Below are 25707 nucleotides of genomic sequence, written 5' to 3'. Positions count from 1 at the left end.
TCATTCCTGAAACAGAGACTACCTGGCACATTGAACTAAGTAACTGCTCATTAAATGGTTTTACAGCCCTGAATGTTTTCTTATATAACCGACCTACTGACAAGTTGACGTTTTAGACTTGTCTCTAACAAAATGAAAGGAATATCCAACAAACGATGGCTGTAATATATCCATACACCCTTACACTTCTGCTTTGGTGCATTACAACAAACAGCTACAGTATAGAAACACACTGACAGCTTGGAAATATTCCTCTGTGATTAAGTCCAGGGGTCTCATAAAAAACAAAAAGGTTGTTATTGTTCAGTCCTAACCCTGCTGTGTAAAATGTAAATAAATACAGAACGCAATGCAGATCTCATCAACTCATATTTTATTCCCAGTAGAAGATAAACATCATGTCAGAGGATGAAACGGAGACGTTTCACCATGTGATGGAAAATATGAGCTGATAGTGAATCTGATGCAGCAACAAGTCTGGAAAAAGTTGAAACAGGAGCAACAAAAGGCTGGAAAAGTACCTGGTACAAACCAGAAACACCTGGAGGAGCATTTGACAGCTAATCTGGTTACCTGGCAACAGGTCAGTAACATGACTGGATATAAAAGGAGCATTTCAGAGAGGCAGAGTCTCTCAGATGGAAAGATGGACAGAGGTTCACCAATCTGAGACAAACGGCTCTAAAAGTTGTGGAACAATTTCAGACAAAGGTTCCTCAGACTTTAAAGATCCACCATCTACAGTGTAGAATATCATCAGAAGATTCAGAGATTCAGGAGGAATGTGTGCATGGGACAAGGCCGGATGCTGGTGATTCTGCATTAAAAGCAGACATGATTCTCTACTGGAAACCACTGCATGGACTCAGGAAGACTTCCAGAAACCACTGTCTGTAAACACAGTTCATCCTGAAACCCACAAATGCAGGTTAAAGCTCCATCGTGCAGAGAAGAAGACAAGGCAAGGCAGTTTATTTGTACAACACATTTCATGTACAGGACTTCAGGAATTCAAAGTGCTTTACTTAAAACCAAGGCATTACAGACATTTAGAAATAGTAAAAGGCATCAACACATAATCACAATAAAATAATAAATTATATTAAAATGTTTAAAAGCAAGATAAGTTAAGAAGCCAGATGTGAACAGGATCCAGAACCAGCGCCGTCTTCTCTGGACCAAAGCTTCCACATCTGTGAAGCTCCATCAATGCTGAAAAGTACATGGAGGTTTTAGAGCAACATCCGCTCCCATCCAGACAACGTCTCTTTCAGGGAAGACCTTGCAGATTTCAGCAAGACGATGCTGAACCACATCCTGCATCCATCACAGCAGCATGGCTTCACAGGAGAAGAGTCCGGCTGCTGAACTGGCCTGCCTGCAGTCCAGACCTTTCACCAGTACACAACATCTGGAGCTTCATGGAAGCAGAAATCCAGCAACCAAGGTCCACGACTGTAGAGCAGCTAGAATCCTGCATCAGACCAGAATGGGACAACATTCCTCTCCTAAAACTCCAGCAACTGGTCTCCTCACTTCCCAGATGTTTCCAGACATGTTAGAAGAAGAGATGCTACACCATGCTGAACACCACCCTGGAACTACTTTTTACACCATGCTGAACACCACCCTGGAACTACTTTTTCCACCATGCTGAACATCACCCTGGAACTACTTTTTACACCATGCTGAACACCACCCTGGAACTACTTTTTACACCGTGCTGAACATCACCCTGGAACTACTTTTTACACCGTGCTGAACATCACCCTGGAACTACTTTTTACACCATGCTGAACATCACCCTGGAACTACTTTTTACACCGTGCTGAACATCACCCTGGAACTACTTTTTCCACCATGCAGAACATCACCCTGGAACTACTTTTTACACCACGCTGAACATCACCCTGGAACTACTTTTTACACCATGCTGAACATCACCCTGGAACTACTTTTTACACCATGCTGAACACCACCTTGGAACTACTTTTTACACCATGCTGAACATCACCCTGGAACTACTTTTTACACCGTGCTGAACATCACCCTGGAACTACTTTTTACACCATGCTGAACATCACCCTGGAACTACTTTTTACACCATGCTGAACATCACCCTGGAACTACTTTTTCCACCGTGCAGAACATCACCCTGGAACTACTTTTTCCACCGTGCAGAACATCACCCTGGAACTACTTTTTACACCGTGCAGAACATCACCCTGGAACTACTTTTTACACCGTGCTGAACATCACCCTGGAACTACTTTTTACACCGTGCTGAACATCACCCTGGAACTACTTTTTCCACCGTGCTGAACATCACCCTGTAACTACTTTTTCCACCGTGCAGAACATCACCCTGGAACTACTTTTTCCACCATGCAGAACATCACCCTGGAACTACTTTTTACACCGTGCTGAACATCACCCTGGAACTACTTTTTCCACCGTGCTGAACATCACCCTGGAACTACTTTTTCCACCATGCAGAACATCACCCTGGAACTTCTTTTTCCACCGTGCAGAACATCACCCTGGAACTACTTTTTCCACCGTGCAGAACATCACCCTGGAACTACTTTTTACACCGTGCAGAACATCACCCTGGAACTACTTTTTACACCGTGCTGAACATCACCCTGGAACTACTTTTTACACCGTGCTGAACATCACCCTGGAACTACTTTTTCCACCGTGCTGAACATCACCCTGGAACTACTTTTTCCACCGTGCAGAACATCACCCTGGAACTACTTTTTCCACCATGCAGAACATCACCCTGGAACTACTTTTTACACCGTGCTGAACATCACCCTGGAACTACTTTTTCCACCGTGCTGAACATCACCCTGGAACTACTTTTTCCACCATGCAGAACATCACCCTGGAACTTCTTTTTCCAGAGGTGTTGCTGCATCAGTTTCACTATCAGCTCATATTTTCCATCAGATGGTGAAATGCCTCACTTTCATGTTGTTTGTTGTCTACAGGGAATAAAATCCTTATTATGCTTTTTCTTTTGCATTTTCATCCCAACGCTTTTGAAACTGGACTTTATTTTCGAAACTGAAGACAGAAATTATTCAACAGAGAAAACACTTTCTCGTAGTAATTTAGGTTAAATTCTCTAGCTAGAACAAACAACGACAGCTTCAGTCATTATTTCACGGATCTTCATACGGGACATAGAGATCCTCTGCTGGGGGGGGGGGGGGGGGGGGGGGGGATGTCGCTGCGGCAACATTTGAGACGACTTTTAGCTGCTGCCTTTCATTTATTGTACAGAAAATGTAACGAGAGCAGAGAGTAGATGCTGACAACAGAAGTAGGCCGGGCTGCTGGAGCGGAGCGAGGCCTTCATCTCTCCTCAACTGGCACGCTGACAAAAACATCGAACACCCCCAAAACCAGCGGCGTTCACGAATTTACTGGTTTCACCGAAGCTCACTGTCGTTATGGGGGCTGATGATGAGAAGTGGCGGCACGAGCCAAACACCCCCCTCTAAAATACTGAAAATAATCGGTTTAAAGAACCTGTCCGTGCGCACATTTGGACCGAGCTGTAATTACTCCTCACGGAGATAAAACCGCGAGAAAACACGGTGACATCGGCGTCGGGCGACTCCTCATCACGTCCCCCATTGCTCGGTGTGTGACCCGGTTTAAAGTCCGCAAGTCAGGCCTCAAAAAACCCAACATTACAGGAGTTCTTTGTCAGCGGGACATAAAGCCTTACCTTACGCTTAGACTACTGTCCTCCCCTCCCCCTCCGCCTCGACATCTCCAGGCAGGCAGGCTCACGCTCAGACTCACGCGGTCCTCTGACTACTGGAGACCACCAGAGCTCGACAGGAGGGACTGAATCAGTGTGACAGCGTCGCAGACATGGTCCTGGACCCCTGAGCTTTTTCAGCACCCCGGACAGAGCCGAATCTTCAGCACCATGGACAGAGGCCCCGCTGAACTGCCCCCTGCAGGCGCCATGGAGAGCTGCAGCCGGAGACGGACCACCCCCTCCCCTTTTACCCAGTCCGCGAGGAGCCCCACGTCAATATTTAAAGAGCCAAACAGCAGCAGGCAAACAGGCAGGAAAGGACAAAGAAGAGTGAAAGCAGCAGCATTTCCATTTATTTTTAACCTCTTCCTGGCTTATTCTTTCTGACACACCCAAACGAAATACATCCCATCTTCACAAGTACAAGGGTTGTACATAAAGTCCTGCTCTAAAAAGAAAGCTGAGACATGTGAGATTATTACAGATGCATCAGAGTTAATCAACCTGGAATCAGGGGTGGAGCTAGAGGGGTAACCAGGGTGGCACTGGCCCCCTCTGAAATCTGATTGAACACCTCAGGGGCCTCCTCAGGTGATAGACACTGAAGCAGGACAAAAACAACAAAAACAGCCCAATTCATCTAGGAATTAGTAATGTCTTGGGTCTTGGAATTTATTGAAACAGTACTTTACCTAGTAAAGTAGCCCTGGGAACGAGTGAAGAAATCCTAGAAATGAGTAAAGTAGTCCTGAGACTGAGTAAGGTAAACCTAGTATTGAGTAAAGTAATCCTAGGAACGAGTAAAGTAATATCTGAGCAGGAACTGTGCTACAGTAGAAGGTAAAAGTGAACCTGAGCAGGTTTCCAGGTGTTCTAATAGAGGTTATATGCAGGTAAATATCTCAGGAAGCCATCGGCTGATGATGATGATGATGGACACCTCTATCAATGGTCAGAGTCAGGAGGATCCAGGGATAGCCCCACATTCACTTTAGAAACAACATGAGGATCCAGGAAGAAGTGAAGCCCAAGGAAGTCTATGATATGAAGAGTGAATCCTTCATTATAAAACCTCCTTCATCTCCATGGAAACCAGCAGGGCCTTCATGGTTCACTTCAAACGAAGGCAGAGTCATAGGAAAAACGCGTTAGCAGAGTTTTTAGAGCTGGAATCAAACTTTTCACCACAAACAGCAAACTTAAGACATGATTTCTGGTTCTGGCTGCTAGTTCCAGAGTTTCTGTCCCACGGTGATGAGACGGATGTCTCTGGAACCAGCAGAGTCTCTGCTGTCATGTGACTCTGTTTGTGTGGAGAAATTAGCAGAAGCTCTAAAGTAGAAAGCTGCTCTACTGGACTGAGATCTGGTGGCTGTGGAGGCCGTTGGAGTCCAGTGAACTCATCGTCATGTTCTAGAAAGCAGCTGGAGATGATCTGAGCTTTGTGACATGGTGCATTATCCTGCTGGAAGTAGCATCAGAAGATGCTCCACTGTGGTCATAAAGGGATGGACATGGTCAGCAACAATACTCAGGTAGGCTGTGCTGGTTAAACCAGGCCACGTTGGTACTAAGGGGCCCAAAGTGGGCCAAGAAAATCTCCCCCCACCATTACACCAGCAGCAGCCTGAAGCGTTGATCCAAGGCAGGATGGATCCATGTTTTCATGATGTTTCCAGCAGATTCTCAGCCTAGCATCTGAGTGTGGAGCAGTTCTCTGGTTTCACCAGCAGATGGCGGTAACTCGCCTGAAAAGCTGTAAAACTGCGAAGAGGAAGAAACGGAAGCTTGAATCTTTTTTCTGCTTTTCTCTGCAGCAGCTCAGGTTGGTCTTTGTCTGGAAAATAAAGCCATTATAAAAAAATAAAATCCCGTTTCGGCTGTAAAACCGGACCACAAACCGAACCGTGTTTATCTGACGGAGTTAACTTTGTGTCTGAAGTCTGTCGCAATAAGAAGTTAACCAGTTTAACTAGTCTTTGTTAGCGTTTGGAAAGTTAGAGGTGTTGACGGAGCATTAGTTAGTCCTAGTTAAGTTGTTGTAAATACTCCAGCTAACAGATTTATATATTTATTTTAAAGTGAGAGAGATGAATTGACATGTTCTGCATGTAAAACAAACTTGCAGCATCATGTGTGATTTTCTACACCTTTAATGGCCATTTAACCAACATTTAACACATTCTTCTTGATAAATCCTTTCTGGAAGGATAAGGGGATATTTGAAGGCACAGACTGGTAGAAAGTAATGTTTTGTTTAGTTTTCCCCGAGATTTAACAGCAGTTTGACCAGATGAAAGTCAGAGTGCCATCATGCTCATCCCTCCCTGTGATGTGTGTGATCTGATGGTGTGTTTATGGTGTGTTTATGGCTGCAGGATGGACCTGTCCAGCCGGCTGGCGGTGTGGCAGCAGCTGGCGGAGAGCTGTGGACTCAGCACTGTCCAGCAGAGCGTCCAGCAGGTGTGGATGCTGCTGCTGCTCTGCCTCGTCTGCAGACTCTGCTTCAGGCTGGGTGAGCAGCAGTGACCTTTACCCCGAGCTTTCATGGATGTATGAATGTGTCGTCATGGAAACCGCCTCTAGGAGTGAAGGAGTGATGAATTGCTGTGATTTTAATTCCGGTCTGTCCTGTTTGCGCTCAGGAGTGGGGTCGAGTGTGAAGCACGCGGTGTCGGCGTTGGCCGGGATGTACGGCCTCTTCCTGTTCTTCGAGCTGCACATGCTCTGGGTGCTGCTGCTCGGTGTCCTCTGTTACCTCATCCTGCTGCTCAGCAGACACTCCAGCAGCAGAGGCCTCTTCCTCTCAGCTGTCATCCTCGTCTACCTCCTCATTGGGTGAGAGAAGGCGGCCGTCTGCGTTTCAGAGACAGGACAAACTTTTTGCTGGACATAGATATAAAATATTGATAAATAAGCAGTTTCTGTGCTCTGCTGTTGGAGTCAGTGTTCCTCTTCTAATTTCACTTTAATTACTGTCATTTCATTTTGGTTTCCTCACTTTGTGCACAAGTCTAATGTATTTACTCATTTATAGGCTCTTGTTTAGAGTTCTTGTCATATTTTTCACCCTCTTGATTTCAGAGAGTTACATGTCATCGACGTGGTGACCTGGCATAAAATCAGAGGTAAGATACAAAACTTCTACATCCACACATCGATTCAGTGAGTAAAAAAAAATTACATTTACCCTTAAAACTCCACTAGAACACAAATGCTTATATCATCAGCAGTGTCCCAGGAGCGGTGGTGTGTAGCTCTGTGGGGTAAATGTGATGGATAGCTTCCCTTTAGCTGATCTATGGAAGTTTTCCAGCATTTCTATCCCGTCCAGGAGGTTTACAATCCAGCCACTAAATGTAGTTTTATTCAGAGACTCTATCTGGTAAATCCACAATGATCCATGATAACAGCATTATTTATCACATTGCATCATAAAAACATCACCATCACTACTATGTTGCTAAGAGACCTCTATTTAGACCTGGACATGATAATGAAGCCACTTCCTGTCAGACTTTCCACCAATCAGAGAGCTTAGATTGACGATAACGTCCAATCAGGAGCAGCCAAAGATCAAGATTCTGCTGTGTTCCACCTGAATTTACTCTGACACCTTAACACAGATCTAGATTCTAATAATAATAATAATACAGGGGAACACTTTTCTCAGGCTCTGGTAAGGTCTATTCGGGGGTCCTGGAGAGGAGGCTCTATTGGATAGTTGAACCAATAGTGTGGTTTTCGTCCTAGTCGTGTAATAGTGGACCAACTCTACACCCTTTTCGGGGTCTTGGTGGAGGTATGGGAGTTCATGCAACCAGTCCGCCTTTGTTTTTCTGTGGTGCTCGAGGCCCATGAATGGCTCGCAGCCCCATGTTTGAGGATATAGAGGACGGCCATAGGATGACCCATTAGATAGTTCACACATTAACCACGCTGGGGTAGGAACTCCAACGTATGTTATCTTATCACGACGAAGTGGAAAACTGTTGTTTTTGTGTTCCAGGCTCCCAGATGGTGGTGGCCATGAAGGCCATTTCTCTGGCCTTTGACCTGGACAGGAAAGCCGTGGACATCCTGCCCTCCCCGGCTGAGTTCCTGGGCTACGTTCTCTTTGTGGGCACTGTTGTCTTCGGCCCCTGGATCAGCTTCTCCACTTATAGGAACGCCGTTGATGGAGCCAAACTGGTGCGTGTTGGTCAGCTTCATGTGTGTGCGTGACTGGGTGTGGTGGTAATCAGCTGCTTTGTTCCTCAGAGCTGGTTGTGGCTCCACACGTCCGTCTTCAACCTCCTGAAAAGCCAGATCTGCCTGCTGGTGTCCACCTGCGTCGCCCCGTACCTGTTCCCCTTGTTCATCCCGGTCTACGGGAACTCGGTCACGCAGAAGTAAGACACTGCTGAAGTCCCTCTTTTCCCTCTGCTTGTGTGGTTTGACCACAGTAAGCTCGCTTTCTTTGACGATGTGCTGTTTGTTTGTCTTTCCCTGCTTCCAAGATGCAGAAAGGTAAGGTTTCAATGTGTGGATGAAGTTTTGTGTTTCAGCAGTTTTAGTAGCGGGACGTGTTCGCAGAACAAAATTCTGTCTCATCTCGTTTCCTTTTTATAGAAAATGAATTTGCTTTGAAGGAATATGTAAAAAGCTGCTGTCTAGAGATCTGAATACGACATGCTGCAGTTGCACCTTTGTGTAAAACAAGGGTCTTCATCTCTGGTGCTGGAGGGCCGCTGTCCTGCAGGTTTTAGATGTTTCCCTGCTTCAGCCCACCTTATTATGTTTAATTATGTGGGAAAAACTACAGGAGAGGACGTCTCTTTCCATGGAAACATATTTTAGTGATTATTAAAGGTTCGACATGAATTATTCACATTCAACATGTTTTAAAGATGTTTTCCACACTGGAAGCAGTTTAAAGTAGTTTAGAAATCAGATTGTTTCCAACCAAAGCAGCTCTGCCTTGGTTGGTGGTGCTTGGGGGGAAGGAAACATTGGTTTAGGGTCCTTTACCGTTAGCTTCTGCTAAGTTAAAGCTCTTGGGATGATAAAAGCCATAGCGGATTTCTTGTTTTACTCATCAGGGTATTAGGGTTGCTAAGCAACAGCCCATCAACATGAGTTAAGCTGACTTTTAACGTGACATAATGTAACTTCGTCCACCACAACGTCCTAGCAAACGTTCACATGGCCGAACACACGTAGCAACGATGCTGTAAAAACACCAAAAGTTGTTCTTCCAGGAACAGAAAAGATTCAGAGTTTGTCTCAATCCCAACTCCTCTCACACATCCACGCATCAGGAAGTTCTAGATTTTCCATGTTTTTGTCTGCTTGGCCGTGTAGAAGCTAGTCTGAAGCAGCGGTTTCAGATATCAGGGAGCTGGACTGATGGATATTTCTCCTGAAAGCTAAAACGGATCCATGTCATCACATAGCTCAACTTTCCTAAGGCATCTTAGGAAAACACTCTGAGAAACTTCCTGCACGTTAGCCATGTCGCTGTGTTTCATCAGGATGCATCAGGATGTTGAACATGTGACTCTGAAATCATCTTGGAGCAAAAACAACCAGATTATTGTTCAGATTCCAACAGACGAGGCTGATTTTCATCCTTTTCCCAGTTAAAGCAGAAATGATGAAAGTTTTTCAGGTTTTCAGGCTAAAATAAGGGATCTGACCTTCATGTGCTGCACAGGTGGCTGCATGCCTACGAGAACGCCGTGTCCTTCCACTTCAGCAACTACTTCGTGGGTCACCTGAGCGAAGGGACCTGCGTGTTGGCTGGAGCCGGCTTCACAGAGGAAAAAGACCACACCCGATGGTAAATAAAGAGGCACAGTGTGGTTCATCTCCCTGTCAGCAACACTCACTCTGTGCTTCCTGGTAGGAATATGCGGGTGGTGGATCCCTTCAGCGTGGAAATGCCCCGCTCCATGGTGCTGGTGGTGACATCCTGGAACATCCCAATGTCCCGCTGGCTGAAAACCTGTAAGTCCTGCAGTGTGAAGGAGGCTGCTGCCTGGTCGACCTGAAGGGAAAGATGTTGTGTTCACTGTCCTCTGTCTTTCTCAGATGTCTTTAAAAATGCCATGAAGCTGGGAACCTTTCCTGCCATCCTGGTGACGTACACCGCCAGCGCCCTGCTACATGTTAGTAAAACCATGGAAACCAGTTCAATACGCAGCAGACCAGGACGGGTGTGTTTTAGGTCACCCTGCAGATACTGAGACCAACAAACGAAGTGGTCCAGTGTCTCTGATTTCCTCTGAATGTGAACAAACAGGAAATTCATTCTTATTTTACTGATGCTGATGAATACTTATCAAAGGAATCAGGATTTCACCCCTTAAAACAGCTCTATATAACTTTCTGACCTTTAGGATTACATTACAGACACTTAGCAGGCTCTTTTATCCAAAGCGACTTACAGTGTTAGGCAGTAGCGTTAAGGGTCTTGCAGGATTTACCGAACCAAACCGAGCCGGACCGACCCGGTTCAGCTGGTGGAAACTACAGCTGCTGGCGCCATGTGTTGTTTGGCCTCGGTCGGAGTAGTTTGGGTTTTACGCTTTGATCACCGCATCAGTGACAGACTGAAACTACTTCCTCACCTCATGTTTTATATTTTTTCTTCAGTTGTGAGTAAATTTTGTTATTTTTGGCTGAAATCCTGTCGCGTCTCCGCTGTCGTCATGGCTTCTGAGACGGGTTGTAACAGCCGAGTGAAGATTAGTTTTACCTAAACGTCAGTCAGAATGGTGAAAAAAATGCGCTTCTGATGCAATAAATAAAGTTATGATTTATATAATGATATATAAATGAAATAAAGAGTAAATAAAAACACCTTATCCACACACTGGTCATTTTGAACTCGCATCATGGCCGATTCTTAAAGCAAATGACTGAACTTTAGCAGATTTTGAATGTACATTAGAAATGTGTATGATTATTGTCACTGCGCCATCAAAACGAGTCAAACTCTTATTTATAAGGTCCCAAAGTTGCATGGTGCCACTTTAAAACATTGATTCAGGTGAAACGTAAATGATGTTGAAATAAAAGATGTTAGAGCATGACTGTGTGCTGTTGGCTTCCTTCAGGGCCTGAGTTTCCACCTGGGAGCCGTCCTGCTCTCGCTGGGGTTCATCACGTATGTGGAACACGGTATGAGCCTCCTGACGTCATGTGGAGCTGTCCTGACAGGTTCTGTAAAGCGTGGCCGGTTTCTGTCTCACACTTGTTCTGTTTTGCAGTTCTGAGGAAGAAGCTTGCGTCCATCTTCAGCGCCTGCATCCTGTCCAGGCCCTGCAGCTCTGACTGCAGCCATCAGCACAAGAAGGTACAGCCAGACCTCCATCTATGCTGGACTGGTGCATTAAAGACAGAGAGGCTAAATAAAAACAAAACTGGCTTTTAGCTCATTGTTTTCCTCCAGGAGCTTCGTGTCTTTAAAATTCTTGATCTGTTTGAGCAGCATCAGCATCTTTAGAAGTCAGCTTGATGATGATCAACGACCATCTAAGTGTTTTAAGCTTGAAGACAATACTTTATACCTCATGGCCACATTTTTAGGTCCACCTGGCTACAATAGTGCCAGGTTGAACCCCTGTTGCCTTCAGAACTACCTTAATTCGTGGTAGCATAGATTCAACAAGGTGTTAATAAAAGAACTCTAGTAAAAACTCCCAGATGGAGCTTCTATAAACTGAATGTATATGAGTAGGAAGGGCTGGATACCTAAACCCAGAACTTTTAGTGGCTATAAAGGTAAATATTAAGGTGTTATTCAGTTTGTTTTTTCTTCTTCTCTGCAGAATTATTGGGTGATGATGCTGAACCTGATCTTCAGCTTGCTGGTCGTCTTCCATCTCACCTACCTGGGCTCCATGTTTGATCCTGGAAGCGACGAACTGGAAGCAGAAGAGGTGACTTTATCATCACCTAAACTACAGTATAAAAAGTATTAAATGATTTAAAGTAAATCCTCTTCAGATCATCAGATCTGAGAATGCAAAGGAGAATAGTAAAAATAAGTGAGAAGGAAAGTAGAAAACAGGAAGAGGAGACAAAGATGCAGCAGATAGAAGCAACAAGCTTCAATCCAACCCTAACTATCTAAAATTCAATCTAACCCTAAACACCAGACAACCAGCTGCTACAGAAACACAACGGAGAATTTCCTACAGCTTTTACAGGTAAACTAAGCTGACAATCATCAGGAGCTCCTACAAAATAAATAAATAAAAAAAACAAAACAAAAACATGTATCACAATAACAACCAAAGAACAAGAAACATACAAAAAAAAACCCACTAAACCAGAGCATCTCTTAGTGTATAAACCCACCTCAGCATGCAGAGGATGAGGAGTGAGGAGGGATCAGAGATGAGTGTGATTCTACAGTGACCACGTCTCTATGGAGGCTAGAGGCAGACTAGGGTGGCCCAGAGACCCGGGCCATCAGCAGCAACCCCACAGCACGAACCCAAGCCCCCCCACCATGAAGACCACCTCAGACCCACCCAGAGGGCAGCAGAAGAAGATCCCAGCCAGAGCCTCCACGGTCATGGGGCAAAGGCCTCGGCAGGCCAAGATCGACAACCACCGACCCCGCCAGGCACCGGCCATCCAGGGTGACCAGCCCCCCCCCCCAAACAACCACCCGGCGTGGGCATACCCCAGGAACCAGGGCACCATCAACTACTCCCCCCTCCCTACCCTTACCCACCCCACCGCACGCCTTCCTTTAAGTAGAACCAAAACAGGACTCAGAAACAAAGGAGAAGGATGGCGTCATCCAACAGTTTGTCTTCTTTCTTCTTTAATCAACAAAAAGAAAATCTGTGGCTATAAACCGTTCCTGCTTTGTTTTTATGCCACGTAAAGGGACTTTTTTTCTCAACCAATCAACAGATAGCAATGCGTCAAACTCCACCCTTTCGGGTCGGTTAGATTGGTACCCCAACGGAAGGGTTCCAACAAAGTAGGATGGGCCAGGTCAGATATTAGGGTACCCTTCCCAGTTTTCACGTGTGGAAACAAAAACATGTGCCCCCACCCGCACCCGTTGGTGGAAACGGGGCTAATGAGAGTTTACTTTGGAAATAAAGTCAGCTGCACCGGCCCTGCATAATCTGAAAAGATTCAGAGAATCTGAAGACATCTCTGTATGCATGGGACACAACCTTGATCTTCAGACAATACTACATTAAAAAGTAGGATGGATGGTTGGATGGGTGGGTGTGTGGGTGGGTGGATGGATAGATGGATGGATAGATGGGTGTGTGGGTGGATGGATGGATGGGTGGGTGGGTGGATGGATGGATGGATGGATGTGTGGGTGGACAGATGGGTGGGTGGATGGATGAATGGATGGATGGATGGATGGGTGTGTGGGTGGGTGGATGGATAGATGGATGGATGGATGGGTGGGTGGGTGAATAGATGGATGGATGGGTGTGTGGGTGGGTGGATGGATAGATGGATGGATGGATGGGTGGGTGGGTGGATGGATAGATGGATGGATGGGTGTGTGGGTGGGTGGATGAATGGGTGGATGGGTGGGTGGATGGGTGGATGGATGGGTGTGTGGGTGGATGGATAGATGGATGGATGGGTGTGTGGGTGGGTGGATGGATGGGTGGATGGATGGATGGATGGATGGATGGGTGGGTTGGTGGGTGGACGGATGGGTGGACGGATGGGTGGATGGGTGGGTGGGTGTGTGGGTGTGTGGATGGATGGATGGATGGATGGGTGTGTGGGTGGGTGGATGGATAGATGGATGGGTGGGTGGGTGTATGGGTGGATGGATAGATGGATGGATGGGTGTGTGGGTGGGTGGATGGATAGATGGATGGATGGATGGGTGGGTGGGTGGATGGGTGGATGGATGGGTTTGTGGGTGGATGGATGGATGGGTGTGTGGGTGGGTGGATGAATGGGTGGATGGGTGGATGGATGGGTGTGTGGGTGGATGGATAGATGGATGGATGGGTGTGTGGGTGTGTGGATGGATGGGTGGGTGGATGGATGGGTGGATGGATGGATGGATGGATGGGTGGGTTGGTGGGTGGACGGATGGGTGGATGGGTGGGTGGATGGATGGATGGATGGGTGGGTGGATGGATGGATGGGTGTGTGGGTGGGTGGATGGATAGATGGATGGATGGATGGGTGGGTGGGTGGATGGGTGGATGGATGGGTGTGTGGGTGTATGGATAGATGATGGATGGGTGTGTGGGTGTGTGGATGGACGGATGGGTGGACGGATGGGTGGATGGGTGGGTGGGTGTGTGGGTGGGTGTGTGGGTGTGTGGATGGATGGGTGGGTGGGTGGATGGGTGGGTGGATGGATGGATGGATGGGTGGGTGGGTGGGTGGATGGATAGATGGATGGATGGATGGATGGGTGGGTGGGTGGATGGGTGGATGGATGGGTGTGTGGGTGTATGGATAGATGGATGGATGGGTGTGTGGGTGTGTGGATGGATGGGTGGGTGGATGGATGGATGGATGGGTGGGTTGGTGGGTGGACGGATGGGTGGACGGATGGGTGGATGGGTGGGTGGGTGTGTGGGTGTGTGGATGGATGGATGGATGGATGGATGGGTGTGTGGGTGGGTGGATGGATAGATGGATGGATGGATGGGTGGGTGGGTGGATGGGTGGATGGATAGATGGATGGATGGGTGTGTGGGTGGGTGGATGGATAGATGGATGGATGGATGGGTGGGTGGGTGGATGGGTGGATGGATGGGTGTGTGGGTGGATGGATGGATGGGTGTGTGGGTGGGTGGATGAATGGGTGGATGGGTGGATGGATGGGTGTGTGGGTGGATGGATAGATGGATGGATGGGTGTGTGGGTGTGTGGATGGATGGGTGGGTGGATGGATGGATGGATGGGTGGGTTGGTGGGTGGACGGATGGGTGGATGGGTGGGTGGATGGATGGATGGGTGGATGGGTGGGTGGATGGGTGGATGGATGGGTGTGTGGGTGGGTGGATGGATGGGTGGATGGATGGGAAATTAGCATATGTAATTAGCCAGTCATTGCATTCTGTTTTCCGTAGGGATGCTCCGATCAGGTTTTTTGTTGCCGATTCCGATACCGATCACCCATGAGTGCCGATCACTGCCGATCACCGATCACTGCCGATCACCGATCACTGCCGATCACCGATAATCACATAGATTGGCTGTAATTTTCTTATAAGCACTGCCGACTATTTGATGTGGAAAAGGAACCATAAAATCCCCCTAATTTAGACAATAACATGTACATAGTACAATGCGCTATCTTTCAGTAATCAGTAGTACTATATTTTAACAGACTGAAAACACATAAGGCTCTCATAAGGCTAAATAAGAAAGTAAAACAAAATCTTAATATTGCTAAAAAAAAAAGCCAAGTAAAAGAGGCGTCCTCCACCACTGAGAACGGTTGGTCGTCAAGGCCGATTAACTGAATTATTTTTGTGGTTATTTGCTTGACTGTCACGCTCATACGGACGAGTGTTGGTAACTGTTGGCTGCGTTAGCTGCGTTCTGGCTGCACCAGCGTCTTCCTTTCATTCTGTGCAGTGAGCCTCGAAAATTCAGCGTACTCCGTCAAGTGTTTGTTCTTTAAATGCCGTATTAGATTCGTTTTATTGAAGGATTTTGACGTACTTCCCCCGCGAGGTACTTTTGCGTTGCACGTGTTGCAGGATGCAAACTTTACATCACTCTCACACACAGTGTAAAACTTCCACACGGCAGACATGTTTGCTTTGGATTTGCAACCGCGCGCATGCAAATTGTGGAGGAAAGCGGGAGCTATGACACTGCCCGCAGCGCTTCTGCAGGTTGCAGAGTATGAAATATAGGTGGTCAGATTTTGTGATCGGCAACAAAAGGCATTGATCGGCGAACACCGATCACATACTTTTTTACGGATATCGGCCGATAATGATCGGTGTCCGATCGATCGGAACACCACTAGTTTTCCGTTTTGCTTTCTAGCTTCTTTTGGAACGAATGTTGGATAAAAACGATGAACGAAGCTTCCTTGTCTGAAAAATGAAGCCAATGTGGAAACGCCTTAAATCATTCTAGCTTATGGACAGCAGGGGGCGACACCTGTGGTTGCAAATTCAGATTAATTCATTTCTTCAAATTCAAAATAACATTGACTTATTGTTTATTCTTTTGTTTGTTTTCTGTCGTTTGAAGGGTTACACAGCCATCCATACCATCCAGAGGTGGTCCGAGCTGAACTGGGCGAGCCACTGGGTTGTGTTCGCTTGCTGGGTCTTGTATCGTTTAATTCAGTGACGTCATTCCAGCAGATGGGAAAGCTGACAGATACTAAGGACGATATCACCCGACAGCCAGTGGACATTAGGATGGTTTTCTGATGGGTCTGAAAGACGGAGTTTTACTTAAAATCAGAGCAAAGCAGAAATAAATCTACTTTCTGAGTTTGTCACATCAGAAACAAAAGTGTTATTAAGCATCTGGCCAAACACTGACCAGCCTAAAGGACCACGTGAACAAGATTAAGTCTCACAATTATAAAAAAAGACCAGAGCTGTTATTACCAGACCAGCTTGTCGAAGTAGAGGTGTTTTTAATTAAAACTGCTGTTTAATCAGTCATGCAGGTGGCGTAACGGACACGTTTCTGTAAAATCAGGTTGTTTGGAAGAGTTACAACATTAAACTGCAGAGCTTGCATTGTCATGAGCACACCAGCGAATGAGGAGACTCTATCTGGTAGTCACAGAGGTGTTTACGTTAAAATCCTTTAAATAAAGTTAGAAACCCTCCAAAAACAACTATCATCTGGAGAAAAACTGAATCCACAGAGCGTCGTCTGATTGGTGTAGTCCTCAAACCTCCACCATACAACACTCCATAACTTCAGTGCATCCGTGCTCATGCACTCCCCCAGGAGCACGGTACAATGTTTACCTCAATCCACCGAACATACATCTGATTCTCTGAGCTGGTGCGTTGCCAGTTCTGCCATGAAGCCACGTTTCAGCTTCACTCTAACAAAATAAACCAGGTTTCCCTTTTTCTCATTAATTATCTGCAGTTTAAGTAGACTCGCAAAGTCTGCAGATGTTGGCATCTGGACACTGTTCCTGTGAGGAAAGCAGAACTGTTAGCTAGCTAGATGCTAGTCTGAAGCTAGCTAGCTACTTGGTGGTATAGAGAATGTGTATCTGGCGTCGCTGCGGCTTTGGCCACCATGTTGAGGGAATCCTGCGATTGTTTACGTCTCCTTCCAAGCTGATAAACAATGAATGAAGTTCAGGTTTAGATGTTTCCACCTGCTTCAGTCGCAGACATCAGCGTTTACCTGGTGTTTGGTGGAAGTTCCTGCACCTGTCATCAGTTTATAAACTGCGGATCATTAAATGTTCATGCAGACGTTTTAACAGATGAGTTAAAACCTTCCAGTCTACAAACTGTCGGCTTCACCATCATAAATGTAAAGTTAATGTTCACCAAGGTCACCACGCACAGAACTGTGGGATTGGTCCCAGAGACCGGTGGACATGTCCCAGACACCGGTGGACACATCCCAGAGACCGGTGGACACGTCCTAGACACCGGTGGACACGTCCCAGAGACTTGAGGATACGTCCTAGAGACCGGTGGACACGTCCCCGAGACCAGTGGACTTGTGCAGAAACTTTTCCAGCTGATCTGCTTCTGGCTGAACGTGGGTTGGATATAACGGACAGTTTATGTGAGCAGAAGTAAAGATGGCTGCATTTTGAAGGTGTCAGCTAGATGAACGGACGATGAGAGAACAGGTGAGGTGGTTCACCTGAGATTCCAGGTAGGAAGGCTTCCTGCTGCAGGGTTTTACATCTGGATGTACAGACTTTCCACCACCAGGTTGGGTAGTTTGTTCTCTGGTTAACTGTTTATTTCAGAGGTTTCAGACTGGAACTGACACCACGTCCAGGTTTTTGGTTTCTTTTGTTCTTGTAATAAATAAATAAATCTACTTCCACATATTTTTGATTGCTTTCATATTTTCCCTCATTTTGCTTAATAAAATATTTTGAATGAATCTTGTATATCTGGACTTTTCCTGGCCCACTTTGGGCCCCTTAGTACCAACGTGGCCTGGTTTAACCAGCACAGCCTACCTGAGTATTGTTGCTGACCATGTCCATCCCTTTATGACCACAGTGGAGCATCTTCTGATGCTACTTCCAGCAGGATAATGCACCATGTCACAAAGCTCAGATCATCTCCACCTGCTTTCTAGAACATGACGATGAGTTCACTGGACTCCAACGGCCTCCACAGCCACCAGATCTCAGTCCAGTAGAGCAGCTTTCTACTTTAGAGCTTCCTCTAATTTCTCCACTTCAAGCAAGGCCTCCACACCGTAGACACATTTAAGTTTGTTTTGTTTGAGCAAAGAGCTGATACCCATCAGACATCTTTATTCCTCTGTGTTGCCTTGTTTCTCTGCAGCCATCCAGAACTCAGACTCTAATTAATAGATTCTGTTTTATATTTGGAAGCTGGAGGATGAAACTTAACAGCTGAGCTACGTTCACATGTCCACTGCAGCCCTGCGACTGTTCGAACATGTTTCTGAGGTGTGACGGTAAGAATGCAAATATCTGCAAGCACCTGCAGAGATGACCCTGGTTACCCCTTGCAGGCCATCAAGGACATTTTCTTTTGTTCTCTAAGGTCATTTTTTCCTCAACTTTCGGCCACCGTTTTGGTTGCGTTGCCCCTCGTGGGATGATTTTTTCTGTAAGAACGTTTTCCTTAAAGGTAAACTGGACACATGGGATAAATTTACCACCTTTCCAGGTCAGAACTGCTATAAAACAAATATATTGATTAAAAAAATTATTTTCCCCTTTTTTATTTCACAAATTGCTCAATCAACTTCACTCCTAATCAAAAATACCAAATCAGTGATAATCAAAATTATTTCATCATTTAATTGCCAACCTAATTACATGATGTTACTATTTTTGTATATATATAAAAAAACAAAACATAAAATGAGTTATTTCCCGTATGAAACATGTTAGGGAATTATAATTTATCAATCAAAATAAATTCTTATATTAATTTCTAGTACATTTGAGATTTAGATAAAAAGTACCTTCCAGCTTTCTTTTGTGAGTTTTTCTTACAGAAATATATTTAAATGGGCATTTAAAAGGTTAAAGTTAATTGAATAATTACAGATTTGATTGTTTTGATTAGGAATTAAGTTTATTGAGCCATTTGAGCACAAAGTAGAAAAAAATTAATCTGTAATTTTGGTATTTTTGGAAGAGAACTTTTGTTCTCTAATGACCTGAAAACATGGTAAATTGAAGCAACCCGTTGAGGTTAAAGCTGTAATTATTTAAAATGACCTTAATAACTTTTAACATGGTGGAAGAGATGATTTAATCCTGTTTGTAATTTATTTCATACAGTTTCTCAGACCTTTAGTGCCCCTTCATGGCTCAAACCCGTTTGTCTTCTGCCCCCTGGTGGACACATTTTACACTACAATAGTTTTTATAAATCACATGGTAATAAAGTTAAAAAAGTTTTTCCCCCATTTTTTCTTGAGTGGGGCTTTAAAAGGTTAATATTTCTTTGCATCCTGGGGGTTGAAGGACCTGCAGGAAAGGTTCATTTGCAGAGCTTAATAAAACTAGAGGTATATTTCTTTGGTGAACTGGTCTTCACAGATGAACTACTAACTTCCTGTTAGATGGACTTGGATCCCTCACCTGTCATCTTACCTGTACCTGTCAATCATTAATACTCAGGTCATCCCGGAACAGCAGGACAAAGCTCGTGGAAAACTCTGCAACCGTTTTCATTTTCCATAAAGGAAGTCAAAGGTGAGCTCGGTGCTTTTCAGCCGGTCAGGAATCAGGGAAAAGTTGCTTCTCTGCATGTTTCCTGAATAGGAAATGGGAAAAGGGGCCAACTGCAGCTGGATCGGGCCTGAGATTCCCCTGTCGTCTCAGATTTTCAGCGGTAAGTAAAGTTTTCCTGTGATTTGGCTCGTCTTTTTTTCCTGTTGGACGTAAACAGATGCAGATCTCTGCATGTGGCCCCGGGTCCACAACCGTTTTTACCCTCCTGCTTTAAAAAATGAAAGATATAGGCAAAGTTTCTCATAATTATGAAATAAAAGTCATGAATTAAGTTTAGGGCTGCACGGTCAAGAAGGTCGCTGGTTCGAATCTCGGCTGGGGGGAGGTTCGTAGGGCAGTGGCCTTTCTGTGTGGAGTTTACATGTTCTCCCTGTGTATGCGTGGGTTCTCTCCAGGTTCTCTGGCTTCCTCCCACCGTCCAAAGACATGTTAGGTTAATTGATGGCTCTAAATTCTCCCTAGGAGAATGGTTTGTGAATGGTTGTTTGTCCCCTATGTGTTGGCCCTGCGATGGACTGGTGACCTGTCCAGGTGTACCTGCCTCTCACCTGTTAATGCTGGGATAGGATCCAGCTTACCTGCAACCCGTAATGGAACAAGCGGTACAGAGAATGAATGAGATAAAGTTATTGAGATAAAATTATGATTTATCTCATAATAATGACAATTTACCCATTTTTTTTAAAAACATTTTTATCTGAATTTCAGTGTAATAATTATGAGATACTTTGTCAGTATTCTGCATTTATAAGTGGCGCAAAGGGCTTCCAAACACCTGAAACCTGGTTTTGGTCTTTTTCAGCCATTAAAGATGAGCTGTGGCTCTTCCTCATCCCGGCCGGCCTTGCTCTCATTTTACTGGGGGTGTTTCTGGAGGAGGTGGGCTTCTTCTTACGCCACATTCCCTCATCTAGACGGAAACGCCTGTACCTGTGGATATTAGGAATGTACCCGGTAATCTTTCACTCCCAGCCGTTCTGTCCATGCTGGACTTACTTTTATTTATTAATAACTCCCTTTTTCTCAGGTGTTTGCTGTGACTTCGCTGATAGCCCTGTACGTGCCCCGCTCCTCCTCACTGTGTAATTTCATCGCTTCGCTGTGAGTTAACAAGTCTAGACATGTGACGTCTCCCTGGAATTACATCAGTTGTTCCTGCTGCTGTCTGAATGTGTGCACCTGTGCAGGTATCACTCCTTCACGCTGCTGAAATTCATGGGACTGATAACGGACTTCTTTGGGGGGAAGGCCTGTATGCTGGCGGCTTTGTCGGGACAGCAGGTGTCTCCAGATCCTTTCCCCTGCTGTTTCTGCTGCTGTCTCCCAATGGTGGCCATCAACAGGTACATCCATTCAGTATCCATCCAAATTACAGATATCGATCTAACATGGATAAAATAATCATTTATAAACGCCCCTCCCAGACAGCTCTAAGCCTACTGTCCAGTTTGATAGTATAATCTAAAGCAATGGTTCCCAACCTGGGGTCCCCAAAGAGCACAAGGGGTCCGCGAGGATTTGACTGTACAAAGCCTGTGTTTGTTAAATGAAGGCCATGTCCACACAGAGAGGAGCTGAGTGCATCTGCTGGAGATGTGGACTCGGGTCTTGGATTGGACTATAGTCACCTGGTGAGAGGAAAGGAGGGATGATGGAAGGATGGATAGGTGGATGGATACATGGATGAAGGAGGATGAATGGGGACGGGGGGGGGGGGGGGGGGCGTCAAGAGAACAGATATAGGAAGGCTCACCAGGTAATTAGAGGTGTCACTCCTGAACCAAAGTTAACAGGTTAGCTTCATTTAGAAAGTTTTTAGACGTTCTTCAGTCTGTCAGTATAATGTTGTATCAGGATTAAACTTGTGGTTTAAACCCTTGTATGAAGCTATCGAACCACATTTACACCATACTTTTCTCTAATAAAGCTTTGTGTTAGCACATCTGTTCACCTCAGCTGCCATAAATGCATGTTTTTACATGAGTTTGGCTTTTTCTCTGCAGGGACTTGTCTTTGTTTGCATGACTATAAGTTTCAGTACGCTGACACACTGACCAGCCTCGTCTCTCGTCTGATGCGCAGCAGCAGCCGAGGCTGGATGATGGCTGCCGTGTTGCAGCTCTCTGTCGTCCGCAGCATCTTGTTCTTCGTTACCCTGGTCCTCTGGACAGACGAGCAGTACGACTACGGTGATGTAAGTGTACATTATCTGAATGAGCTGACTGCATTCAGACCAGAGGTTCTGTGATTATCTGCATGCTCGGGTCGAAGGGCATTTGTCTAAAGCTTCTTTATTGTCAGTTAGCTAACAAATATTAAGTGTAAACTTACCTTCACTTTGGTAAGCTTCAGATGTCCCAAGTGTCAGTGAATGCAGCATGTAACGCACTAAAATATATCGACTGTTTATTTTTCCAAATTTAACATTTGATGACCTCTTAAGTTCTAATAATCAGCTAATTATTTACCAAAATCAAGGTCTTAATAAAAGATAAAAAATCATTGTGCTCCCGCCTGGCCCCCTCATCAAACCTTTTCTGCCCCTGCACATAAATCCTTCCTATCTCCTGTCAACCACCTGGTCCTGCTCTGATTTGTATTTCAGAACCTGCTCATAATTTCCCTTCGCCACGTTCATGGCTCCCAAAGTAAACCTGCCTGTCCAGCGTCTGCACAGCACCAATGATTTAGAGAAAACAACCTCTGGTTTAATCTGGACACTCGTTAGATATCTGAACCTGATCCATCTGGCTGGATTATAACCAGCAGAGTTAACAGCTGAGTCACCGGCGCCGGTGAACGGTGCGGGTGTCGGACCCTCCATGGGTGCGACGCCCATGCCTCAAGCCCTAATAGTTTCCTTCTGATAAAAATTTATGTTATTTGATATCAATAAGTAATCCGTTTGAAAAATTCTCTAACCAGCCATTTTTCAGGTCTATCTTCTAGTACCAGGTTGGACCCTTTTTCTTTCATTTGCAGCAGCCTGAAGCGTTGATCTGAGGCAGGATGGATCCATTCCAGCTGAAATGCCATGTCAGTGGCTGATTAGCTATTTATGCTAACAAGTAATTAAATAGGTGCACCTAATAAAGTTAGAAGTGAATGTTAATCCTTGTGCCTACATCCTTGTAATATTCCTCTCATTGTTTTCCAGGTGGATTCAGTCAACCCCAACCTGTACGTCAACGCCATCATAGGTGTGTCAACCTTTGTGTCCTTTTACGGCCACCTTCTGTTTTACAAAGCCACCAAGAGTGCTCTACATGGCTACGGACTGAGAGCCAAGTTCATCTGCATCATCGCCGTGTTGGTGCTGTGTGGCCTGCAGAGTGGTATCCTGGAGACACTGGGTGCTCTTGAAGTTATCCCCTGCACACCTCCATTATCAGTGTTGACCAGGTCGCAAAGTAGGTCACTACATTTTTAAATGGGTTTTTCCACCTGTGATGTTAGCATAATATCCCAGTTTACTAAAAATCTGCTTTGTAAAGGTGCAGCTTATATTCTCTAAGAGTCTCGGTCCATGTTCGGCTTTGGCTTCTTTCTGCAGACTCTTTGGGCTCTTGACTTGGACGAGGCCCTGTTGGTAGTTGTTGTCTTTGGCTCTGCATGTTTCTGTTCGTTGTGCTCCATTAGCAATGAATCCCAAAGTGCCACACACTTTGTACCAGAGCTGCAATAAGAGAAACATTCATGTCTTCTTTTTTCCTGGCATATGGCAAAAGCTCAATAATTAAAAAAAATGTTAATCTATTTATTTATTTTGGTATTGTAAAAGCAAAATAAAATACAGAATGCCTAATTTATGCATAATTTTCCATTTAATTTATTATCATTAATAACTTAATTAATAGCTCATTTGCAGACTTGTGCAGAGCTTGTCAGAGAGACGTTTAATTTGAATCAGGTGTGTTGCAGCAGGGAGACATCTAAGACCTGCAGGATAGTGGGCCTCAAGGACCAGGGTTGGGGACCTCTGATTTAGAAAACTCTGGAACCAGTCATGTGCAACTCTTCTGATACTGTACTTATTTCATTTATTAAGAAGTAAATTAGGATCAACTGTATCAGATCCTAAACTGATACCATCTTGTGGTGGTTGTTTTATTATGAGGTGCTGGTTGAAACAAAATGGTTGCATTTCAAGACAATAGTCACACAGACTACATTCGGCTCTATTATCATGTGCAGATAGACAGAGAGAAAGATGCTTTACTGTCAATATATTTTTTTGGCATCAATCTTCAAAGCAGCAACCTAAACTAATCTAATAAAAAATAATTATAGTTGTAAAACATTAATTAATAACTTGTAAATAAAAGAACAATCACAAACTTATTTTAGTACACATGTATTTCTTATTATCTGTAATTCATGTTACAGGTGAAGCCAAATAATCACACCCACAGTTGTTTGTCTTTCTGACCTGCGTCCTGTGTTTTCTGTCCACCCTTAGTGATCTACCACTACAGCGTGATCGTGGAGATGTTCTGCATCGGTCTGTATGCCCGCCACACTTTCCGTAAGGTGGAGCCCAACGTCGGGGCGGATGCTGAGGGTGCTGTCTGTACCTGGAAGATGGAAAAGGCTGTTCAAACAGATGATGTTCAGACCACACATCACAAGCCAGAGGAAACTCGGCCCAGCCGCTGTCTCGTCAGCGTCTCCAACCCCGGCTACAGCAGCGATAGCGAGGACAGCCTGTGCAGGATAGAGCATACACCGCTGGAGGGTTTCCACTTCCCCCAGACCAACAGTCAGCACCCAGGCAGACCAGAAGCAGCGCAGCAAGGGCCTACAGATTTAACCCGCATTACCGTCAGAGCTGACATAAACTACCAGGACTCTAAGGATGTGACTGTGGTTTGACCAGTGAAGGGTAGAGATATCACATCAGGCAACGCTTCACTGCTGAGGACATTATTACTTTATTCTGTCTGCAGAGCTGCACGTGATTTAAAAAAAGGGGAAACCTGACACACTTCACAACAACAAGGCCAAATCAGGTTATTATTCTCATAGAAGACTGAAAGTAGTGGTGGAGATATCGATCCAAATATCGATAAGATTGATATTGATCTATACTTTAGTTATACTTTCTCTCATATAGCTACGTCCCAACAGACCCAGACCCCTGACCCAGAGACCCTTCAGTAAGGCAGACAATATAGGTAAATAAATAACGGGGGTGAAAGTATGATTTTAGTGCATCTAGTTATTTTTTTTTACCTAACTCCAAAAGTACAAATTATGCTAACAACTTTTACATTTATTCTATTGAAATGTGCTATTTGAATTAATACAATTACTGGAACTGAAGCAGATTGAATGGATTTGACTGAGTATACTCTCTAACCTAAGTTGTGTAAAAATTTATCATTTGTTTTGTTACTGTTCAATTGTTCCTATTTATTTTTACAAGTGTTGTCTTTAATGATTGCATGGACATCCTTCTAAACGAAGTATGATGTGGCTGTTCTTCAATAAAAAACATATTCCAAAAGAGTCACCGATGCAAAAACTATGCAAAAAGAAGTCCTAACATAATCCAGAAGTGTTGATGGTCTGTTCATCCATTGCATTCAAGCAAAACGAAATTAAATATTTTCCCTGACTGCTGCTTCTCTTGCACTAGTTAACTATAATTATTGTTATGTAAAGAATATGGTTTATGTTCAATAGCAGAAAAATAAACCACTTACCTTGCATTAAATCAACCAACTCTTCACATTTGAATAAATTACGGATTGTATTATTTAACTAATGTAATCTATTTTTACTATTATTTCTGCTTCTTTCAACCAGGAATTTTTAAATATTTAAGGTCTTATCAAAATTATTAAGAAAATATATAAAAGAGAAAACATACAGTTTATTTATTTGCCTTTCACTGCTTTCACTTTTCATCTCTCAGTGTGTCGGCTTGTTGCCAGCGGAGACCAGAGGGGCTTTTCTGTTAAATGGAGGGAATAAATGCTGAGAGTGGATTCCGCCACAGACACATATG

At 44.8% G+C, this 25707-nt stretch overlaps 3 protein-coding genes across 7 annotated transcripts in view; 2 read left to right on the top strand and 1 right to left on the bottom strand.

The window, feature by feature from the left end:
* The window catches only part of LOC121652198 (myelin transcription factor 1-like), a 27113-nt gene extending 23127 nt beyond the window's left edge, over positions 1–3986 (bottom strand). For all 4 annotated transcript variants that reach the window (XM_042004834.1, XM_042004835.1, XM_042004837.1 and 1 more), the window contains exon 1: positions 3743–3986. The gene's annotated coding sequence lies outside the window, so the exon portion shown is untranslated. The remainder of the gene's footprint in view (positions 1–3742) is intronic.
* A 1436-nt stretch (positions 3987–5422) lies between these two features.
* On the top strand, positions 5423–17798 carry LOC121652217 (protein-serine O-palmitoleoyltransferase porcupine-like). 2 transcript variants are annotated; one of them, XM_042004864.1, is made up of 13 exons: positions 5423–5606; positions 6160–6296; positions 6427–6619; positions 6866–6909; positions 7791–7972; positions 8042–8172; positions 9477–9602; positions 9669–9769; positions 9854–9978; positions 10882–10945; positions 11035–11120; positions 11596–11706; positions 15998–17798. In XM_042004864.1, the coding sequence occupies exons 1-13, from the start codon at positions 5515–5517 to the stop codon at positions 16097–16099; spliced, it is 1494 nt and encodes a 497-aa protein (XP_041860798.1). In that variant the 5' UTR covers positions 5423–5514; the 3' UTR covers positions 16100–17798. The 2 variants fall into 2 exon arrangements, with proteins under 2 accessions (XP_041860798.1, XP_041860799.1); XM_042004865.1 differs by having other exon boundaries at positions 5426–5606; positions 9854–9930.
* A 1684-nt stretch (positions 17799–19482) lies between these two features.
* si:dkey-16n15.6 (organic solute transporter subunit alpha) lies at positions 19483–25261 on the top strand. Its single transcript, XM_042003279.1, has 7 exons — positions 19483–19797; positions 20500–20651; positions 20725–20798; positions 20885–21040; positions 21780–21891; positions 22855–23107; positions 24157–25261. Exons 1-7 carry the CDS (start codon positions 19731–19733, stop codon positions 24567–24569), a joined length of 1227 nt encoding a protein of 408 aa, XP_041859213.1. The 5' UTR covers positions 19483–19730; the 3' UTR covers positions 24570–25261.
* The last annotated feature ends 446 nt before the right edge of the window (positions 25262–25707 follow it).

The sequence above is a fragment of the Melanotaenia boesemani genome, chromosome 13 (assembly GCF_017639745.1).
Source record: "Melanotaenia boesemani isolate fMelBoe1 chromosome 13, fMelBoe1.pri, whole genome shotgun sequence".
NCBI classification, from domain to species: domain Eukaryota; kingdom Metazoa; phylum Chordata; class Actinopteri; order Atheriniformes; family Melanotaeniidae; genus Melanotaenia; species Melanotaenia boesemani.
This window is presented reverse-complemented; position numbering and strand designations above follow the sequence as displayed.

What these genes read in the sequence shown, in the direction of transcription:
- LOC121652217 (XM_042004864.1), top strand. Translation starts at nt 5,515, where the DNA reads ATGGCGGTAACTCGCCTGAAAAGCTGTAAAACTGCGAAGAGGAAGAAA. An exon ending in TTTTCTCTGCAGCAGCTCAG is followed by an intron (nt 5,607 to 6,159) that starts GTTGGTCTTTGT and finishes TTATGGCTGCAG; the next exon opens with GATGGACCTGTCCAGCCGGC. An exon ending in GGGAACTCGGTCACGCAGAA is followed by an intron (nt 8,173 to 9,476) that starts GTAAGACACTGC and finishes TGTGCTGCACAG; the next exon opens with GTGGCTGCATGCCTACGAGA.
- si:dkey-16n15.6 (XM_042003279.1), top strand. Translation starts at nt 19,731, where the DNA reads ATGGGAAAAGGGGCCAACTGCAGCTGGATCGGGCCTGAGATTCCCCTG. An exon ending in CCAATGGTGGCCATCAACAG is followed by an intron (nt 21,041 to 21,779) that starts GTACATCCATTC and finishes TCTGATGCGCAG; the next exon opens with CAGCAGCCGAGGCTGGATGA. An exon ending in AGCAGTACGACTACGGTGAT is followed by an intron (nt 21,892 to 22,854) that starts GTAAGTGTACAT and finishes ATTGTTTTCCAG; the next exon opens with GTGGATTCAGTCAACCCCAA.